This window comes from Acipenser ruthenus, chromosome 59, assembly GCF_902713425.1.
Source record: "Acipenser ruthenus chromosome 59, fAciRut3.2 maternal haplotype, whole genome shotgun sequence".
Taxonomy (NCBI): Eukaryota; Metazoa; Chordata; class Actinopteri; order Acipenseriformes; family Acipenseridae; genus Acipenser; species Acipenser ruthenus.
This window is the reverse complement of record NC_081247.1, coordinates 515078-535931: the sequence shown is the minus strand read 5'-3', so window position 1 is coordinate 535931 and position 20854 is coordinate 515078. Positions and strand designations below refer to the sequence as shown.

The 20854-nt window shown below is 46.6% G+C and overlaps 1 protein-coding gene across 6 annotated transcripts in view; it reads left to right on the top strand.

The window, feature by feature from the left end:
• Positions 1 to 20854, top strand: part of LOC117407808 (butyrophilin subfamily 1 member A1-like) — an 87588-nt gene that overhangs the window by 44055 nt on the left and 22679 nt on the right. For all 6 annotated transcript variants that reach the window (XM_059018339.1, XM_059018343.1, XM_059018342.1 and 3 more), the window contains 2 exons: positions 16151 to 16224; positions 16476 to 16823. In XM_059018339.1, the coding sequence (XP_058874322.1) occupies positions 16151 to 16224; positions 16476 to 16823 (422 nt within the window). The remainder of the gene's footprint in view (positions 1 to 16150; positions 16225 to 16475; positions 16824 to 20854) is intronic.

Below are 20854 nucleotides of genomic sequence, written 5' to 3'. Positions count from 1 at the left end.
TTGTGTGATACCTCAGTAAGGAGTCTCGATACGATACCATGCACAGTACACAGTCTGCACTAGTGTTGTGTGATACCTCAGTTAGGAGTCTCGATACGATACCATGCACAGTACACAGTCTGCACTAGTGTTGTGTGATACCTCAGTTAGGGGGGGAGTCTCGATACGATACCATGCACAGTACACAGTCTGCACTAGTGTTGTGTGATACCTCAGTTAGGAGTCTCGATACGATACCATGCACAGTACACAGTCTGCACTAGTGTTGTGTGATACCTCAGTTAGGAGTCTCGATACGATACCATGCACAGTACACAGTCTGCACTAGTGTTGTGTGATACCTCAGTTAGGAGCCTCGATACGATACCATGCACAGTACACAGCCTGCACTAGTGTTGTGTGATACCTCAGTTAGGAGTCTCGATACGATACCATGCACAGTACACAGTCTGCACTAGTGTTGTGTGATACCTCAGTTAGGGAGGAGTCTCGATACGATACCATGCACAGTACACAGTCTGCACTAGTGTTGTGTGATACCTCAGTTAGAAGTCTCGATACGATACCATGCACAGTACACAGTCTGCACTAGTGTTGTGTGATACCTCAGTTAGGAGCCTCGATACGATACCATGCACAGTACACAGTGTGCACTAGTGTTGAGTGATACCTCAGTTAGGAGTCTCGATACGATACCATGCACAGTACACAGTCTGCACTAGTGTTGTGTGATACCTCAGTTAGGAGTCTCGGTACGATACCATGCACAGTACACAGTCTGCACTAGTGTTGTGTGATACCTCAGTTAGGAGTCTCGATACGATACCATGCACAGTACACAGTCTGCACTAGTGTTGTGTGATACCTCAGTTAGGGGGGGAGTCTCGATACGATACCATGCACAGTACACAGTCTGCACTAGTGTTGTGTGATACCTCAGTTAGGAGTCTCGATACGATACCATGCACAGTACACAGTCTGCACTAGTGTTGTGTGATACCTCAGTTAGGGGGGGAGTCTCGATACGATACCATGCACAGTACACAGTGTGCACTAGTGTTGTGTGATACCTCAGTTAGGAGTCTCGATACGATACCATGCACAGTACACAGTCTGCACTAGTGTTGTGTGATACCTCAGTTAGGAGTCTCGATACGATACCATGCACAGTACACAGTCTGCACTAGTGTTGTGTGATACCTCAGTTAGGGAGGAGTCTCGATACGATACCATGCACAGTACGCAGTCTGCACTAGTGTTGTGTGATACCTCAGTTAGGAGTCTCGATACGATACCATGCACAGTACACAGTCTGCACTAGTGTTGTGTGATACCTCAGTTAGGAGTCTCGATATGATACCATGCACAGTACACAGTCTGCACTAGTGTTGTGTGATCCCTCAGTTAGGAGTCTCGATACGATACCATGCACAGTACACAGTCTGCACTAGTGTTGTGTGATACCTCAGTTAGGGAGGAGTCTCGATACGATACCATGCACAGTACACAGTCTGCACTAGTGTTGTGTGATACCTCAGTTAGGGAGGAGTCTCGATACGATACCATGCACAGTACACAGTCTGCACTAGTGTTTTGTGATACCTCAGTTAGGGGGGAGTCTCGATACGATACCATGCACAGTACACAGTCTGCACTAGTGTTGTGTGATACCTCAGTTAGGAGTCTCGATACGATACCATGCACAGTACACAGTCTGCACTAGTGTTGTGTGATACCTCAGTTAGGAGTCTCGATACGATACCATGCACAGTACACAGTCTGCACTAGTGTTGTGTGATACCTCAGTTAGGGGGGAGTCTCGATACGATACCATGCACAGTACACAGTCTGCACTAGTGTTGTGTGATACCTCAGTTAGGAGTCTCGATACGATACCATGCACAGTACACAGTCTGCACTAGTGTTGTGTGATACCTCAGTTAGGAAGGAGTCTCGATACGATACCATGCACAGTTCACAGTCTGCACTAGTGTTGTGTGATACCTCAGTTAGGGAGGAGTCTCGATACGATACCATGCAAAGTACACAGTCTGCACTAGTGATGTGTGATACCTCAGTTAGGGAGGAGTCTCGATACGATACCATGCACAGTACACAGTCTGCACTAGTGTTTTGTGATACCTCAGTTAGGGGGGAGTCTCGATACGATACCATGCACAGTACACAGTCTGCACTAGTGTTGTGTGATACCTCAGTTAGGAGTCTCGATACGATACCATGCACAGTACACAGCCTGCACTAGTGTTGTGTGATACCTCAGTTAGGAGTCTCGATACGATACCATGCACAGTACACAGTCTGCACTAGTGTTGTGTGATACCTCAGTTAGGAGTCTCGAGACGATACCATGCACAGTACACAGTCTCCACTAGTGTTGTGTGATACCTCAGTTAGGAGTCTCGATACGATACCATGCACAGTACACAGCCTGCACTAGTGTTGTGTGATACCTCAGTTAGGAGTCTCGATACGATACCATGCACAGTACACAGTCTGCACTAGTGTTGTGTGATACCTCAGTTAGGAGTCTCGAGACGATACCATGCACAGTACACAGTCTCCACTAGTGTTGTGTGATACCTCAGTTAGGAGTCTCGATACGATACCATGCACAGTACACAGCCTGCACTAGTGTTGTGTGATACCTCAGTTAGGAGTCTCGATACGATACCATGCACAGTACACAGCCTGCACTAGTGTTGTGTGATACCTCAGTTAGGAGTCTCGATACGATACCATGCACAGTACACAGTCTGCACTAGTGTTTTGTGATACCTCAGTTAGGGGGGAGTCTCGATACGATACCATGCACAGTACACAGTCTGCACTAGTGTTGTGTGATACCTCAGTTAGGAGTCTCGATACGATACCATGCACAGTACATAGTCTGCACTAGTGTTGTGTGATACCTCAGTTAGGAGTCTCGATACGATACCATGCACAGTACACAGTCTGCACTAGTGTTGTGTGATACCTCAGTTAGGAGTCTCGATACGATACCATGCACAGTACACAGTCTGCACTAGTGTTGTGTGATACCTCAGTTAGGAGTCTCGATACGATACCATGCACAGTACACAGCCTGCACTAGTGTTGTGTGATACCTCAGTTAGGAGTCTCGATACGATACCATGCACAGTACACAGTCTGCACTAGTGTTGTGTGATACCTCAGTTAGGGGGGGAGTCTCGATACGATACCATGCACAGTACACAGTCTGCACTAGTGTTGTGTGATACCTCAGTAAGGAGTCTCGATACGATACCATGCACAGTACACAGTCTGCACTAGTGTTGTGTGATACCTCAGTTAGGAGTCTCGATACGATACCATGCACAGTACACAGTCTGCACTAGTGTTGTGTGATACCTCAGTTAGGGGGGGAGTCTCGATACGATACCATGCACAGTACACAGTCTGCACTAGTGTTGTGTGATACCTCAGTTAGGAGTCTCGATACGATACCATGCACAGTACACAGTCTGCACTAGTGTTGTGTGATACCTCAGTTAGGAGTCTCGATACGATACCATGCACAGTACACAGTCTGCACTAGTGTTGTGTGATACCTCAGTTAGGAGCCTCGATACGATACCATGCACAGTACACAGCCTGCACTAGTGTTGTGTGATACCTCAGTTAGGAGTCTCGATACGATACCATGCACAGTACACAGTCTGCACTAGTGTTGTGTGATACCTCAGTTAGGGAGGAGTCTCGATACGATACCATGCACAGTACACAGTCTGCACTAGTGTTGTGTGATACCTCAGTTAGAAGTCTCGATACGATACCATGCACAGTACACAGTCTGCACTAGTGTTGTGTGATACCTCAGTTAGGAGCCTCGATACGATACCATGCACAGTACACAGTGTGCACTAGTGTTGAGTGATACCTCAGTTAGGAGTCTCGATACGATACCATGCACAGTACACAGTCTGCACTAGTGTTGTGTGATACCTCAGTTAGGAGTCTCGGTACGATACCATGCACAGTACACAGTCTGCACTAGTGTTGTGTGATACCTCAGTTAGGAGTCTCGATACGATACCATGCACAGTACACAGTCTGCACTAGTGTTGTGTGATACCTCAGTTAGGAGTCTCGATACGATACCATGCACAGTACACAGTCTGCACTAGTGTTGTGTGATACCTCAGTTAGGGGGGGAGTCTCGATACGATACCATGCACAGTACACAGTGTGCACTAGTGTTGTGTGATACCTCAGTTAGGAGTCTCGATACGATACCATGCACAGTACACAGTCTGCACTAGTGTTGTGTGATACCTCAGTTAGGAGTCTCGATACGATACCATGCACAGTACACAGTCTGCACTAGTGTTGTGTGATACCTCAGTTAGGAGTCTCGATACGATACCATGCACAGTACACAGTCTGCACTAGTGTTGTGTGATACCTCAGTTAGGAGCCTCGATACGATACCATGCACAGTACACAGTCTGCACTAGTGTTGTGTGATACCTCAGTTAGGAGCCTCGATACGATACCATGCACAGTACACAGTGTGCACTAGTGTTGTGTGATACCTCAGTTAGGAGTCTCGATACGATACCATGCACAGTACGCAGTCTGCACTAGTGTTGTGTGATACCTCAGTTAGGGAGGAGTCTCGATACGATACCATGCACAGTACGCAGTCTGCACTAGTGTTGTGTGATACCTCAGTTAGGAGTCTCGATACGATACCATGCACAGTACACAGTCTGCACTAGTGTTGTGTGATACCTCAGTTAGGAGTCTCGATATGATACCATGCACAGTACACAGTCTGCACTAGTGTTGTGTGATCCCTCAGTTAGGAGTCTCGATACGATACCATGCACAGTACACAGTCTGCACTAGTGTTGTGTGATACCTCAGTTAGGGAGGAGTCTCGATACGATACCATGCACAGTACACAGTCTGCACTAGTGTTGTGTGATACCTCAGTTAGGGAGGAGTCTCGATACGATACCATGCACAGTACACAGTCTGCACTAGTGTTGTGTGATACCTCAGTTAGGGGGGGAGTCTCGATACGATACCATGCACAGTACACAGTCTGCACTAGTGTTGTGTGATACCTCAGTTAGGAGTCTCGATACGATACCATGCACAGTACACAGTCTGCACTAGTGTTGTGTGATACCTCAGTTAGGAGTCTCGATACGATACCATGCACAGTACACAGTCTGCACTAGTGTTGTGTGATACCTCAGTTAGGGGGGAGTCTCGATACGATACCATGCACAGTACACAGTCTGCACTAGTGTTGTGTGATACCTCAGTTAGGAGTCTCGATACGATACCATGCACAGTACACAGTCTGCACTAGTGTTGTGTGATACCTCAGTTAGGAAGGAGTCTCGATACGATACCATGCACAGTTCACAGTCTGCACTAGTGTTGTGTGATACCTCAGTTAGGGAGGAGTCTCGATACGATACCATGCAAAGTACACAGTCTGCACTAGTGATGTGTGATACCTCAGTTAGGGAGGAGTCTCGATACGATACCATGCACAGTACACAGTCTGCACTAGTGTTTTGTGATACCTCAGTTAGGGGGGAGTCTCGATACGATACCATGCACAGTACACAGTCTGCACTAGTGTTGTGTGATACCTCAGTTAGGAGTCTCGATACGATACCATGCACAGTACACAGCCTGCACTAGTGTTGTGTGATACCTCAGTTAGGAGTCTCGATACGATACCATGCACAGTACACAGTCTGCACTAGTGTTGTGTGATACCTCAGTTAGGAGTCTCGAGACGATACCATGCACAGTACACAGTCTCCACTAGTGTTGTGTGATACCTCAGTTAGGAGTCTCGATACGATACCATGCACAGTACACAGCCTGCACTAGTGTTGTGTGATACCTCAGTTAGGAGTCTCGATACGATACCATGCACAGTACACAGTCTGCACTAGTGTTGTGTGATACCTCAGTTAGGAGTCTCGAGACGATACCATGCACAGTACACAGTCTCCACTAGTGTTGTGTGATACCTCAGTTAGGAGTCTCGATACGATACCATGCACAGTACACAGCCTGCACTAGTGTTGTGTGATACCTCAGTTAGGAGTCTCGATACGATACCATGCACAGTACACAGCCTGCACTAGTGTTGTGTGATACCTCAGTTAGGAGTCTCGATACGATACCATGCACAGTACACAGTCTGCACTAGTGTTTTGTGATACCTCAGTTAGGGGGGAGTCTCGATACGATACCATGCACAGTACACAGCCTGCACTAGTGTTGTGTGATACCTCAGTTAGGAGTCTCGATACGATACCATGCACAGTACACAGCCTGCACTAGTGTTGTGTGATACCTCAGTTAGGGAGGAGTCTCGAGACGATACCATGCACAGTACACAGCCTGCACTAGTGTTGTGTGATACCTCAGTTAGGGAGGAGTCTCGAGACGATACCATGCACAGTACACAGCCTGCACTAGTGTTGTGTGATACCTCAGTTAGGAGTCTCGATACGATACCATGCACAGTACACAGTCTGCACTAGTGTTGTGTGATACCTCAGTTAGGAGTCTCGATACGATACCATGCACAGTACACAGTCTGCACTAGTGTTGTGTGATACCTCAGTTAGGGGGGAGTCTCAATACGATACCATGCACAGTACACAGTCTGCACTAGTGTTGTGTGATACCTCAGTTAGGAGTCTCGATACGATACCATGCACAGTACACAGTCTGCACTAGTGTTGTGTGATACCTCAGTTAGGGAGGAGTCTCGATACGATACCATGCACAGTACACAGTCTGCACTAGTGTTGTGTGATACCTCAGTTAGGAGTCTCGATACGATACCATGCACAGTACACAGCCTGCACTAGTGTTGTGTGATACCTCAGTTAGGAGTCTCGATACGATACCATGCACAGTACACAGTGTGCACTAGTATTGTGTGATACCTCAGTTAGGAGTCTCGATACGATACCATGCACAGTACACAGTCTGCACTAGTGTTGTGTGATACCTCAGTTAGGGAGGAGTCTCGATACGATACCATGCACAGTTCACAGTCTGCACTAGTGTTGTGTGATATCTCAGTTAGCAGTCTTGATACGATACCATGCACAGTACACAGTGTGCACTAGTGTTGTGTGATACCTCAGTTAGGAGTCTCGATACGATACCATGCACAGTACACAGTCTGCACTAGTGTTGTGTGATACCTCAGTTAGGAGTCTCGATACGATACCATGCACAGTACACAGTCTGCACTAGTGTTGTGTGATACCTCAGTTAGGAGTCTCGATACGATACCATGCACAGTACACAGTCTGTACTAGTGTTGTGTGATACCTCAGTTAGGGAGGAGTCTCGATACGATACCATGCACAGTACACAGTCTGCACTAGTGTTGTGTGATATCTCAGTTAGGAGTCTCGATACGATACCATGCACAGTACACAGTCTGCACTAGTGTTGTGTGATACCTCAGTTAGGAGCCTCGATACGATACCATGCACAGTACACAGCCTGCACTAGTGTTGTGTGATACCTCAGTTAGGAGTCTCGATACGATACCATGCACAGTACACAGTCTGCACTAGTGTTGTGTGATACCTCAGTTAGGAGTCTCGATACGATACCATGCACAGTACACAGTCTGCACTAGTGTTGTGTGATACCTCAGTTAGGGAGCAGTCTCGATACGATACCATGCACAGTACACAGTTTGCACTAGTGTTGTGAGATACCTCAGTTAGGAGTCTCGATACGATACCATGCACAGTAAACAGTCTGCACTAGTGTTGTGTGATACCTCAGTTAGGGAGCAGTCTCGATACGATACCATGCACAGTACACAGTCTGCACTAGTGTTGTGTGATACCTCAGTTAGGAGTCTCGATACGATACCATGCACAGTACACAGTCTGCACTAGTGTTGTGTGATACCTCAGTTAGGAGTCTCGATACGATACCATGCACAGTACACAGTCTGCACTAGTGTTGTGTGATACCTCAGTTAGGGAGGAGTCTCGATATGATACCATGCACAGTACACAGCCTGCACTAGTGTTGTGTGATACCTCAGTTAGGGAGGAGTCTCGATACGATACCATGCACAGTACACAGTCTGCACTAGTGTTGTGTGATACCTCAGTTAGGAGTCTCGATACGATACCATGCACAGTACACAGTCTGCACTAGTGTTGTGTGATACCTCAGTTAGGGAGGAGTCTCGATACGATACCATGCAAAGTACACAGTCTGCACTAGTGTTGTGTGATACCTCAGTTAGGAGTCTCGATACGATACCATGCACAGTACACAGTCTGCACTAGTGTTGTGTGATACCTCAGTTAGGAGTCTCGATACGATACCATGCACAGTACACAGTGTGCACTAGTGTTGTGTGATACCTCAGTTAGGAGTCTCGATACGATACCATGCACAGTACACAGTCTGCACTAGTGTTGTGTGATACCTCAGTTAGGAGCCTCGATACGATACCATGCACAGTACACAGTCTGCACTAGTGTTGTGTGATACCTCAGTTAGGAGTCTCGATACGATACCATGCACAGTACACAGTCTGCACTAGTGTTGTGTGATACCTCAGTTAGGAGTCTCGATACGATACCATGCACAGTACACAGTCTGCACTAGTGTTGTGTGATACCTCAGTTAGGAGTCTCGATACGATACCATGCACAGTACACAGTGTGCACTAGTGTTGTGTGATACCTCAGTTAGGAGTCTCGATACGATACCATGCACAGTACACAGTCTGCACTAGTGTTGTGTGATACCTCAGTTAGGAGCCTCGATACGATACCATGCACAGTACACAGTCTGCACTAGTGTTGTGTGATACCTCAGTTAGGAGTCTCGATACGATACCATGCACAGTACACAGTCTGCACTAGTGTTGTGTGATACCTCAGTTAGGAGCCTCGATACGATACCATGCACAGTACACAGTCTGCACTAGTGTTGTGTGATACCTCAGTTAGGAGTCTCGATACGAGACCATGCACAGTATCATGATATTCATACTATCACCATACTTTGGATCGTATATCCATTACATGTTAAATGGTACAATATATGTTTAAATGTATGTTTTATTTTCCTGCTGAAAACCAGTTCCAGTGTATTCATAGGTCATTGCCACTGGGTCTGGGAGTAGCTTACCCTCTGATTTTAACACAGAGTAAAATGTATTTTCAGGGGGTAAAATACAACCTTACCTTTCATGAGTAATCTCGTTAAATACTGTACAATCTTTGATAGTAATGGGGTAGGCCTTCCATTTTAACTGCAATGTTACTTTGAACTCCTGTACAACCACGCGTGTGTTCTGCAAGTCCATCAGCTCAGCGCATCGACGTACGATATCACATTGACTGCAAATGAATTACGTTACTTATATTTTAACATTACATTCTTAAACTCGGTGATCATGTTAAAACCTCAATATAAAGCCATACAGATAAATAAAATAAGGAAATGCATTAATCAGATAGAAAAGTTTGTTTACTGTTGCCTCTGACGATGCTTCCAGTTGGATTTGTAGCTGTACTGGAGTGTTTATACCTTGACCTGTGAATTTTTCTTATTCTTACTGTGATTGGCTGCAAAGACAACAGGTAGACAAGCTGTGCAGCAGAATTGTTATGCATATTTTCACACATTCAATTGAAATTTGGTGTGATTTCCTGATTTTTTTTTAAATCCGTATAAACTGCAGGTGGACTGCTGGCCACTGACTATAAAATTCAAATAAAACTGGTGAGAAAGCGCAACACTTGGGGTAAAAGACACCATTATCTTTATTTCTTACCTATAAAAAGAGACCTGACTGGCTTCAAATACTCCAATTACAAGGAATCTCTTAATTCTTATAGATAACAAAATAACACAGAAATACTTTCCTGAAAGCAGACTTTTTATAACTAGAACAGAAGACATGTTTACCAGCGAGAGGAGGCCATTCGGCACATCATGTTCGCCTGGTTAAAAATCTGCAAAGAAAGTAAATGAAGCAAAAGACAACCACTCTGGCTGCTGTAATAAACTGTGTTTTTATTGCTTTCATGCTGAATCTGCAGCCGCCTGCGTTAGTGGACTTTTGCAGTGTGACTCGGAAGCTCCTGAAAGCATCACACAGGGCTCTTAATTGGCAAGGTCAAAATGGCCTTGTTAAATAAATGTGTAGAGGGCACCCAGGCCACTAAACTGAAGTCAAGGCTGAAATGTAGGATGTTTTGTCCTTTTGCTTGATTCATATATAAAGCTAATTATTGGGCACAAAAAGAAACAACACAGTTTAACTTTTATAATGATTTGGTTATTCAGAAAATGCCTTTTTTTTTTTTTTTTTAAATGTCAACCAGCAGCCTAGCCTGGGGCCTGTGAGGACAGCTCCCTGTGCTGAAGCCAGGCATTGGCTTTTATCACTCATCCATGGGAGAATTTGTGTTCAATATTAACAGCATATATTCTACTCCGTTTAACAAACTAACCTCAAATCTCGTTCCCGCGTGTAACATACAAGAGTCACTGTGTTGCATTTATGGGTGAACTGAAACAACGAGATCAGATGGACCAATAATAATACTAAACACTGTAATACAATGCAGAATAGTATTTCCTACTGTTTTTTTTTTGTCAGACGTACAGTACTAAAAACAAAATCTACGGATGTAACTAAACAATCTAGGATTGTATGCATTACTACATATAGTCCTGCATCTAAGACAATTGAGGATCTCATTTTGAAACATTGGAACATTATTGCTTCGGATAGTTTGTTACCGATAGACTTCCAGTTTAAAACACCACCATTGTTTTGTTTTAAGAGAGATAGAAATCTCAAAGATCTTTTAGTAAGAGTGGATCATTATAAGCCTACACCTACCTGCCACTTTGGTATTCTACCAGGGTACTATCATTGTCATAATTGTGCACAATGTAACAATACTTACAAAACTGACACCTTCCGGCACCCCCACACAGGTATAACAATTAAAGTTAGAGGTGTAATCAATTGCAGTACCCAAAATGTGATTTTGTCCTTGTGGACTTGCACATGTAGGAAAAACTAGCAGAACTTTAAAAACACAAATATCGCAGCATAAGTGCTATTAGACGGATAGACATGACCTCCGTGGTTGCTAAACATTTTCATGAGTATAAGCGCAATGTTGCCTCCTTGAAATTTTGCGGAATAGAAAGAATTAATAGACCTAGGAGGGGAGGGAATGTAGATGGGCTGTTATTAGAAAGAGAATGTCTTGTTTTATCTGCACTTTGCGAAAACATATTAACCCAGTCAGTGATGATACCAGCACTAGTATAGCAGTGTGTGTGACACCAGCACCACTATAGCAGTGTGTGTGACACCGGCACCAGTATAGCAGTGTGTGTGACACCAGCACCAGTATAGCAGTGTGTGTGACACCAGCACCACTATAGCAGTGTGAGGTGATACCGGCACCACTAGAGCAGTGTGTGCGACACCGGCACCACTAGAGCAGTGTGAGGTGATACCGGCACCACTAGAGCAGTGTGTGTGTGACACCAGCACCAGTATAGCAGTGTGTGTGATACCGGCACCACTAGAGCAGTGTGAGGTGATACCGGCACCACTAGAGCAGTGTGTGCGACACCGGCACCACTATAGCAGTGTGTGTGACACCGGCACCAGTATAGCAGTGTGTGTGACACCAGCACCACTATAGCAGTGTGAGGTGATACCGGCACCACTAGAGCAGTGTGTGCGACACCGGCACCACTATAGCAGTGTGTGTGACACCGGCACCAGTATAGCAGTGTGTGTGACACCGGCACCACTATAGCAGTGTGAGGTGATACCGGCACCGCTGGAGCAGTGTGTGCGACACCGGCACCGCTGGAGCAGTGTGTGCGACACCGGCACCGCTATAGCAGTGTGTGTGACACCAGCACCACTAGAGCAGTGTGTGTGACACCGGCACCACTATAGCAGTGTGAGGTGATACCGGCACCACTATAGCAGTGTGTGTGACACCAGCACCAGTATAGCAGTGTGAGGTGATACCAGCACCACTATAACAGTGTGTGTGACACCAGCACCACTAGAGCAGTGTGTGTGACACCGGCACCACTATAGCAGTGTGTGTGACACCGGCACCACTATAGCAGTGTGAGGTGATACCGGCACCACTATAGCAGTGTGTGTGACACCAGCACCAGTATAGCAGTGTGAGGTGATACCAGCACCACTATAACAGTGTGTGTGACACCAGCACCACTAGAGCAGTGTGTGTGACACCGGCACCACTATAGCAGTGTGAGGTGATACCGGCACCACTATAGCAGTGTGAGGTGATACCGGCACCACTATAGCAGTGTGTGTGACACCGGCACCACTATAGCAGTGTGTGTGACACCAGCACCAGTATAGCAGTGTGAGGTGATACCAGCACCACTATAGCAGTGTGTGTGACACCGGCACCAGTATAGCAGTGTGTGTGACACCAGCACCAGTATAGCAGTGTGAGGTGATACCAGCACCACTATAGCAGTGTGTGTGACACCATCACCACTAGAGCAGTGTGTGTGACACCGGCACCACTATAGCAGTGTGAGGTGATACCGGCACCACTATAGCAGTGTGTGTGACACCAGCACCAGTATAGCAGTGTGTGTGACACCAGCACCACTATAGCAGTGTGTGTGACACCGGAACCACTATAGCAGTGTGAGGTGATACCGGCACCACTATAGCAGTGTGTGTGACACCGGCACCACTAGAGCAGTGTGTGTGACACCGGCACCACTATAGCAGTGTGAGGTGATACCGGCACCACTGTAGCAGTGTGTGTGACACCAGCACCAGTATAGCAGTGTGTGTGACACCGGCACCACTATAGCAGTGTGTGTGACACCAGCACCACTATAGCAGTGTGAGATGATACCGGCACCACTATAGCAGTGTGTGTGACACCGGCACCACTAGAGCAGTGTGAGATGATACCGGCACCACTATAGCAGTGTGAGATGATACCAGCACCACTAGAGCAGTGTGTGTGGCACTGGCACCACTAGAGCAGTGTGAGGTGACACCGGCACCACTAGAGCAGTGTGTGTGACACCGGCACCACTAGAGCAGTGTGAGATGACACCGGCACCACTATAGCAGTGTGAGATGATACCGGCACCACTATAGCAGTGTGAGATGACACCGGCACCACTATAACAGTGTGAGGTGACACCGGCACCACTAGAGCAGTGTGAGATGATACCGGCACCACTATAGCAGTGTGTGTCACAAGCACCACTATAGCAGTGTGTGTGACACCAGCACCACTATAGCAGTGTGAGGTGATACCGGCACCACTAGATCAGTGTGTGCGACACCGGCACCGCTAGATCAGTGTGTGGGACACCGGCACCGCTGGATCAGTGTGTGCGACACCGGCACCGCTGGAGCAGTGTGTGCGACACCGGCACCGCTGGAGCAGTGTGTGCGACACCGGCACCGCTGGAGCAGTGTGTGCGACACCGGCACCGCTGGAGCAGTGTGTGCGACACCGGCACCGCTGGAGCAGTGTGTGCGACACCGGCACCGCTGGAGCAGTGTGTGCGACACCGGCACCGCTGGAGCAGTGTGTGGGACTCCGGCACCGCTGGATCAGTGTGTGCGACACCGGCACCGCTGGATCAGTGTGTGCGACACCGGCACCGCTGGATCAGTGTGTGCGACACCGGCACCGCTGGAGCAGTGTGTGGGACACCGGCACCGCTGGATCAGTGTGTGGGACACCGGCACCGCTGGATCAGTGTGTGGGACACCGGCACCGCTGGATCAGTGTGTGCGACACCGGCACCGCTGGATCAGTGTGTGCGACACCGGCACCGCTGGATCAGTGTGTGCGACACCGGCACCGCTGGATCAGTGTGTGCGACACCGGCACCGTTGGAGCAGTGTGAGGTGACACCGGCACCGCTGGAGCAGTGTGAGGTGACACCGGCACCGTTGGAGCAGTGTGCACAGCTACACACGGGCTAAGCCACTACCGTGCCGTGCAGTAATCCGACTACACCACATCTATAAAAAAGAGCAACTAAAATGTTTCCCAAATTTTACCCTAGTTTAACAGCACATGTTACTTTATTGAGACAGAGCAATGCATGAACCACAAGAAGAGCAGAGAGCAAGCAAAAATGGAGTTCAATGTTTTTAATAAGATAAAACATGCTTTTCGCATTTACAAAAATTGAATCTCAAATGGATCCTGGGCTTCGTAAAACGTTAGGCACATTAGTTAACATCAGCTGAACAAGTTTGATACTGTCGTTCGCAAGTCAGCATCACAGATTGTGAAGCACTAAAGGGCACCTAGCAGTAAAACAATCCATTTAGTTACATTGGTGAATTGGAGATATGGTTGAGGACTCCGTCCACAATCTCGTCTCCCAATGAAGTTCAGATACCAAGCATCGGGCACGTATTCCATTGGCTAAATAATCCCATTCTCACAGCTATCAAAGAAAGGAAGTGGATTTTCATTTTATAGGCTAAACAATCCCGTAGGAGCCATTCTAGCTCTGCCCCTACCCCTCTCACTACAGGCAGAGCCGCTCCCGGGCTAAGAATGTAGCAGCAGCGGCAACACATGAGCTACAATTGCTATATGCAGATACACACCCCCGTCAGTACACACTACAGTTCATGAACTTCACACACAGAGTAGCAATTTCTCAAAAACCCTACCAGCCCGGCATCCATGCTCACACACACTGCTTGTTATCCTGAACATCCTCCCAGCTCTCCCCTCATTCTTCTTAATGAAGCTTTATGAAATATTCAGCTACAAACAATTGGACTAATTAATCAATTACAACGCGATCTCCTTACACACATTCACACGTGCTTTAAAAAAACATATCAATGTAAAATAATCAAAGTGCAATAGAAAAATGAAACCTCTTAAATTATAAATACAAAATAAAGTGCAGAAAGCTTAACCCTTGTTTGTTTACATCCAGGAGGGAAGCGTCCGCTCTGCAGGAACTACTACCACAGAGCCCTTTTACTGCAAGACGAGGCCTGGAGGCGATTGCCCAGCCAGGACCGTCAGAACGGCCCGGAGTCGCTGGGAGGCGGGACTTCGGAAGCAACAGAACAGAAGTAGGTCAGCTTAGGGGATGTGGATCCCAAAACAGTATAGAGAGGGTTACCGTAGACTAGCAGGTTCCTGGAGCAGAACGTTCCGTTTAGTGGGACTAGCGCGCGTCGCTTTGTGTGGCAGGCTTTTATTTTTAGCTTTGTTTTTGTTTTGTTTTCTTTATTAAATGTGACACTAGGTCTATCATTGCTGCTACCCCAGTGTCCATACTGTGTTTAAATTAAATCTGCGTGCCTGAGCGGCGTATCAACACCAATGCTTTCTGTCTGTCAGTATTTTCCAGTGACTACCCACACATGTAACACATTCCCTGTTACAATCATGATTAAAGAAAATGTACAAACGCTGGCTGTGCCTTCGCATAGCACACACAGCGCTGGCATTATACACTGTATTTATTAACATCGTTCTTTCAAACAAGTCCAATCACCTCCAAAAAACGTAAATCACATCAGCACAGAACTCAAGATAGAACCAGCAAACTGCACAAGAATTCCCTTCCTCTTTGGATTGATTAGAAGTGATTCATCACCCGGTTCATCAACAGGCCTTTGGTTCGTCTCAGAATGTTTTCTCTTCAGGGAACCAAAAGTCAGCCACTTATCCATATTAGAGAGTTTGGAATTATTAACTTGTAAATTCAGTGCATACTCTTGTCATAACACGAGGCAGAAACTGTCACAAATCAAAACTGTTTTTAAACATCCGGTATTCTACGACAGCCACTAGATGGTGAAAAAGAAAGAATACATGCACAGCTTGCTCCATATTCCCGAAGACAAATGAACACACACAAACTGCTTTGACGTGTCACTGGCAGACTGCTCGCGTACCACAGTTTGGGAACCGCTGCTCTACAGAACTTGCCTGTGCTGATCCTGCATTGTGTTAGCTCAGTGTGTCTCAGTCTGCATCTCTAGTTGTGTCACACAGCTTTAATTAACAGATCTTGTGTTGTTTTCCAGGGAAATGAAGATGAGATTCCTGGGGAGGACCTGTCTCATTGTCTTGAGTTTGCTACCAGCTGTTTCTACACAAGGTGAGAGGGACTGTAGAAATGAAACTGATGAAGAGACGCATCACTAATGCTAACCTGAAGATATTTCATCAGGAAAGATCCACTGAGATAAAATATTTAATTGTCAGTGTGTTTATTGTCTCTGTGTGGATGTATAGCATTGAGCTCAAAGAACTTCCAGGAGGAGCACCAACCCTACTTACAGCTTTCAAATACTTACTCTACTGAAGATGCTTTTTTTTTATTGCCTAACCTTGTCTTTTCTTTCTCAGGACGATGGCGTGTTGTTGGCTCTGATCAGCCTGTCATTGCTGAGCCTGGTGAAGATGTCATCCTGCCCTGTCACATTTCACCCAGAGTCAGTGCTGTGGACATGGAAGTGAGGTGGTACAGGGACAGATTCGACACGCCTGTTCATTTATATCTAAACAAAAAGGATCAGCCAAGAGGACAGGACATACCTTACCGGGGCCGCACTGCTCTCCCTCCCTCTGCACTGCAGACAGGCGATATCTCTCTGCATCTGAGAAACCTCCAGCCCGCTGACACAGGCGTCTATACCTGCTTAGCTGATGATGGAAGCTGGAATGAAGAAGGACAGACTGAAGTGATAGTTACAGGTAGGATTCAAGCTGAAGGAACTTTATCTGAGATTCTACAATTATCCAGTTAAACCCCATAATATCATTGATGTAACTTAAAAAAAATGATGGTGAGTAAGTAGATTCAAGAAAATGCGCAGAGTCCTTTTCTTCAATCAGTTGTTAGGTTTATTGAAATATGCAGGGAGTCTGGTCCCAGGTACAGGGCAAACAGAATACTCGTTCTTACAATTTGTGCATGACATCAAATACCCTTCTGCATAGGTGTCTCTTTCCTCCTCTTCCTATAACACTCAACCAATGGCAAAGGGACAATGCCTTATTCCAGTCACTATGTACCATGTGCACTCCAATCAGGAAAAAACAAGTTTCTCTTGATTAGTTTATACAAATCTACAAATCTCTTATCAGCCCCTTTGAAGTGTCTGGCTCCTTCCAGATCCCCCTGAAGACTAGCTTTATGACCCCCTCATAAACCAGCTGTATATTCTAAGCAAAAACCTGTTTAATTAGTTTTGTACCCAACAGTGGACTCCCCGAAGGGCAAACGTCTTTCATGTCAGGGCTGGAGGTCAAAGGACTTGTTTGTACAACCTTGTGCTGCTGGTCAGTCATTTGCTTTGACACAAAAGAATCCTTTTCAGTTCTCATAACTTCAGGGTAACTTCTCTACCATATTGCCTTCAATTTACTTCTAATGTGCGGTTGTTTAAATATAGTTAAATATACGTTAACTTGGTGTTTTTCTCAGCTCTCTGCTACCATCCATTGCTCAATGAAGCTGCTATTATTTCTTGCTTGCTCGGAGTCAATACAGTGCAAGTATCTATATACCCAGAGTATATAGCCAGCCTTCATCTATTACAGCAGTGCTTGCATTTTTGGAACTAACAGTTTTTTCTATCCAATGTTAAATCACTTTTCAGAAAAATAACATGAATACAGCCCTGTCATTCCTCATGCGTAGCAAACTGCTATTCAACACTTGTTCCATGTTTTCCAACAATCACCAATTCTGGTGACTTTATTACGGACATGAATACTTAATAAGGTACTGTGGAGCTAGAACCTGATAGTATAAGCTCTGAGGACAGAATAATGCAGTCTAGAATAAAGGCATTTCATTGAAATTTAAAAATACAGTCAGCACTCGGATATATGACACTCAGATACGCGTCAGTCGTGTTTTACCATCCTTGTATTAAGAAACAAATCAATTCCCATTATATATACAGAGATGCCAACTGCTACGATTGGCTGTAGCAGCTACTATTGTGGAGGTTCTGCTACGGTGCTACATCGAAGGGGTATAATACGACAAGCTTTATTAAATAAATAAATGATGGATACTCCCAGGATGTTTATGAAATGTTATTTCAATACCATGTGTGTTTTCCTGTTTAATTTTTCAATGAATTAAAGATTCTTAAATAGCTTATTTAAGTTTATTGTGGCATTGTAACTGCGCCGGGTTGCTTAGTAATCAGTTTAGGGGTTCTTCAGAAACCGCTGCGCACATGTCGCCTTGCTTGCTTATTAGTCTGGGATTAAGGCACGGTGGTGACGGGTTCTGTGATTTTAGTAGAGAACATTGAAGTTTACCAACACAACTTGAAATTCCACCTTGGGGCTCCCGAGTGGCGCATCCGGTAAACGCGCTCCGCGTGGAGTGCAGGATGCGCTCTATAGCCTGGATGTCGCCAGTTCGAGTGCAGGCTATTCCACAGCCGACCGTGGACGGGAGCTCCCAGGGGACGGCGCACAATTGGCCGAGCGTCGCCCGGGGGGAGGGAGGGTTTAGGTCGGCCAGGGTGTCCTCAGCTCACCGTGTACCAGCGACCCCTGTAGTCTGTCCACGGTCGGCTTTAGAATAGCCTGGACTCGAACCGGCGACGTCCAGGCTATAGAGAGCATCCTGCACTCCACGCGGAGCGCCTTTACTGGATGCGCCACTCGGGAGCACCAACGTTTTATTCTAATCATAATGTCCAGATGGCAGTATAACACCACAAGTTCTATATTTTAGCTGGTCCTTTCACTGCGAAAGTCATGTATTTTCAAATCATATTTCATTCGATGTGAGCTGCCAGTCAGGTACGGAAACCATGTACTTCGATTTATCAGCGTTTCAGTCAAACCAGCCTCCCACCTTGCAATGGACAATACACTCATAGACCGCTCCCGATCAAATCAATAGGTTTTGCAACGACCTCACAGCAATGCATTCTACATCTCTCCTGAAAGCAGCCTCATCTTTGGCTCCATCTAAATCGCCTTAACACTTAAAGACCAACATCGACGTCCTATCAAAATTCTGGTTGGCAGACAATTGAGCAACCTCCTGCAATCCCAAGAGGCACTTCATGCAGCTTAAATGTGCTCGTATCTCACAATGAGTTTCTTTTCACTCATTTCAGCAGATCTCTGCTCTCTACAGCAGGCCACTGCACAGTACTGACGGCAGTCCACCACACCCTGTTACGTTCTCCGCGTCAGCAGATCTCTGCTCTCTACAGCAGGCCACTGCACAGTACTGACGGCAGTCCACCACACCCTGTTACGTTCTCCGCGTCAGCAGATCTCTGCTCTCTACAGCAGGCCACTGCACAGTACTGACGGCAGTCCACCACACCCTGTTACGATCTCCGCGTCAGCAGATCTCTGCTCTCTACAGCAGGCCACTGCACAGTACTGACGGCAGTCCACCACACCCTGTTACGTTCTCCGCGTCAGCAGATCTCTGCTCTCTACAGCAGGCCACTGCACAGTACTGACGGCAGTCCACCACACCCTGTTACGATCTCCGCGTCAGCAGATCTCTGCTCTCTACAGCAGGCCACTGCACAGTACTGACGGCAGTCCACCACACACTGTTACGATCTCCGCGTCAGCAGATCTCTGCTCTCTACAGCAGGCCACTGCACAGTACTGACGGCAGTCCACCACACACTGTTACGATCTCCGCGTCAGCAGATCTCTGCTCTCTACAGCAGGCCACTGCACAGTACTGACAGCAGTCCACCACACCCTGTTACGATCTCCGCTTCAGCAGATCTCTGCTCTCTACAGCAGGCCACTGCACAGTACTGACGGCAGACCACCACACCCTGTTACGATCTCCGCGTCAGCAGATCTCTGCTCTCTACACCAGGCCACTGCACAGTAGTGACGGCAGTCCACCACACACTGTTACGATCTCCGCTTCAGCAGATCTCTGCTCTCTACACCAGGCCACTGCACAGTACTGACGGCAGACCACCACACCCTGTTACGATCTCCGCGTCAGCAGATCTCTGCTCTCTACAGCAGGCCACTGCACAGTAGTGACGGCAGTCCACCGCACACTGTTACAATCTCCGCGTCAGCAGATCTCTGCTCTCTACGAAGCAAGAAAGGTTATTAAGATGTGGGCTACTTTAATACGTCACTGGAACGGCCTGTCCTCATTCTAATGAAGACCTGATTTCAGCTCCTCATGATTTGAATCTCTTCACTGACTTTCTCATTCTTAGGATTAGGGGGTTGCCTAGGGACTGAAATGGTTCTGAATGGCCCCTGGCTCTTCTGGAACTGTATCCCATCATCACAGCTGCTCACATCTGGGGTCACCGATGGTCAAGAAAATCTATCACATTGTTTAGCAACAATAAATCTACAGTCCATATTATCAATAAAGGAAGATCTTCCTCTCCCCTTATAACGCAGTTACTACATCGCTTCATTTGGATTTTAATTTCAGTGTCTTTTAATTTCTTCTTTCAAGCCTGTTACATTCCCGTTCACATAATGCAGCTGATGCTCTTTCTCACCTACAGATCGCCAGATTTCTACACTGTGCGGCAGGTAAACACATAATTCACTTTACCCAATCTTTTGTCAAAAAAAAAAACAAAAAACAAAAAAAAAAAACTAATCCATATTGCTTGTCCAACCTTTGGGGGTAATTGAGGCTCACTTCTCTGACCTCTATGGCCGCCACCATCCGTGCCTCTGCCGAGGGAGGGTTCTCACTGCGTGAGTCAGTGGGGATCCCCGGCTGGCCACACACT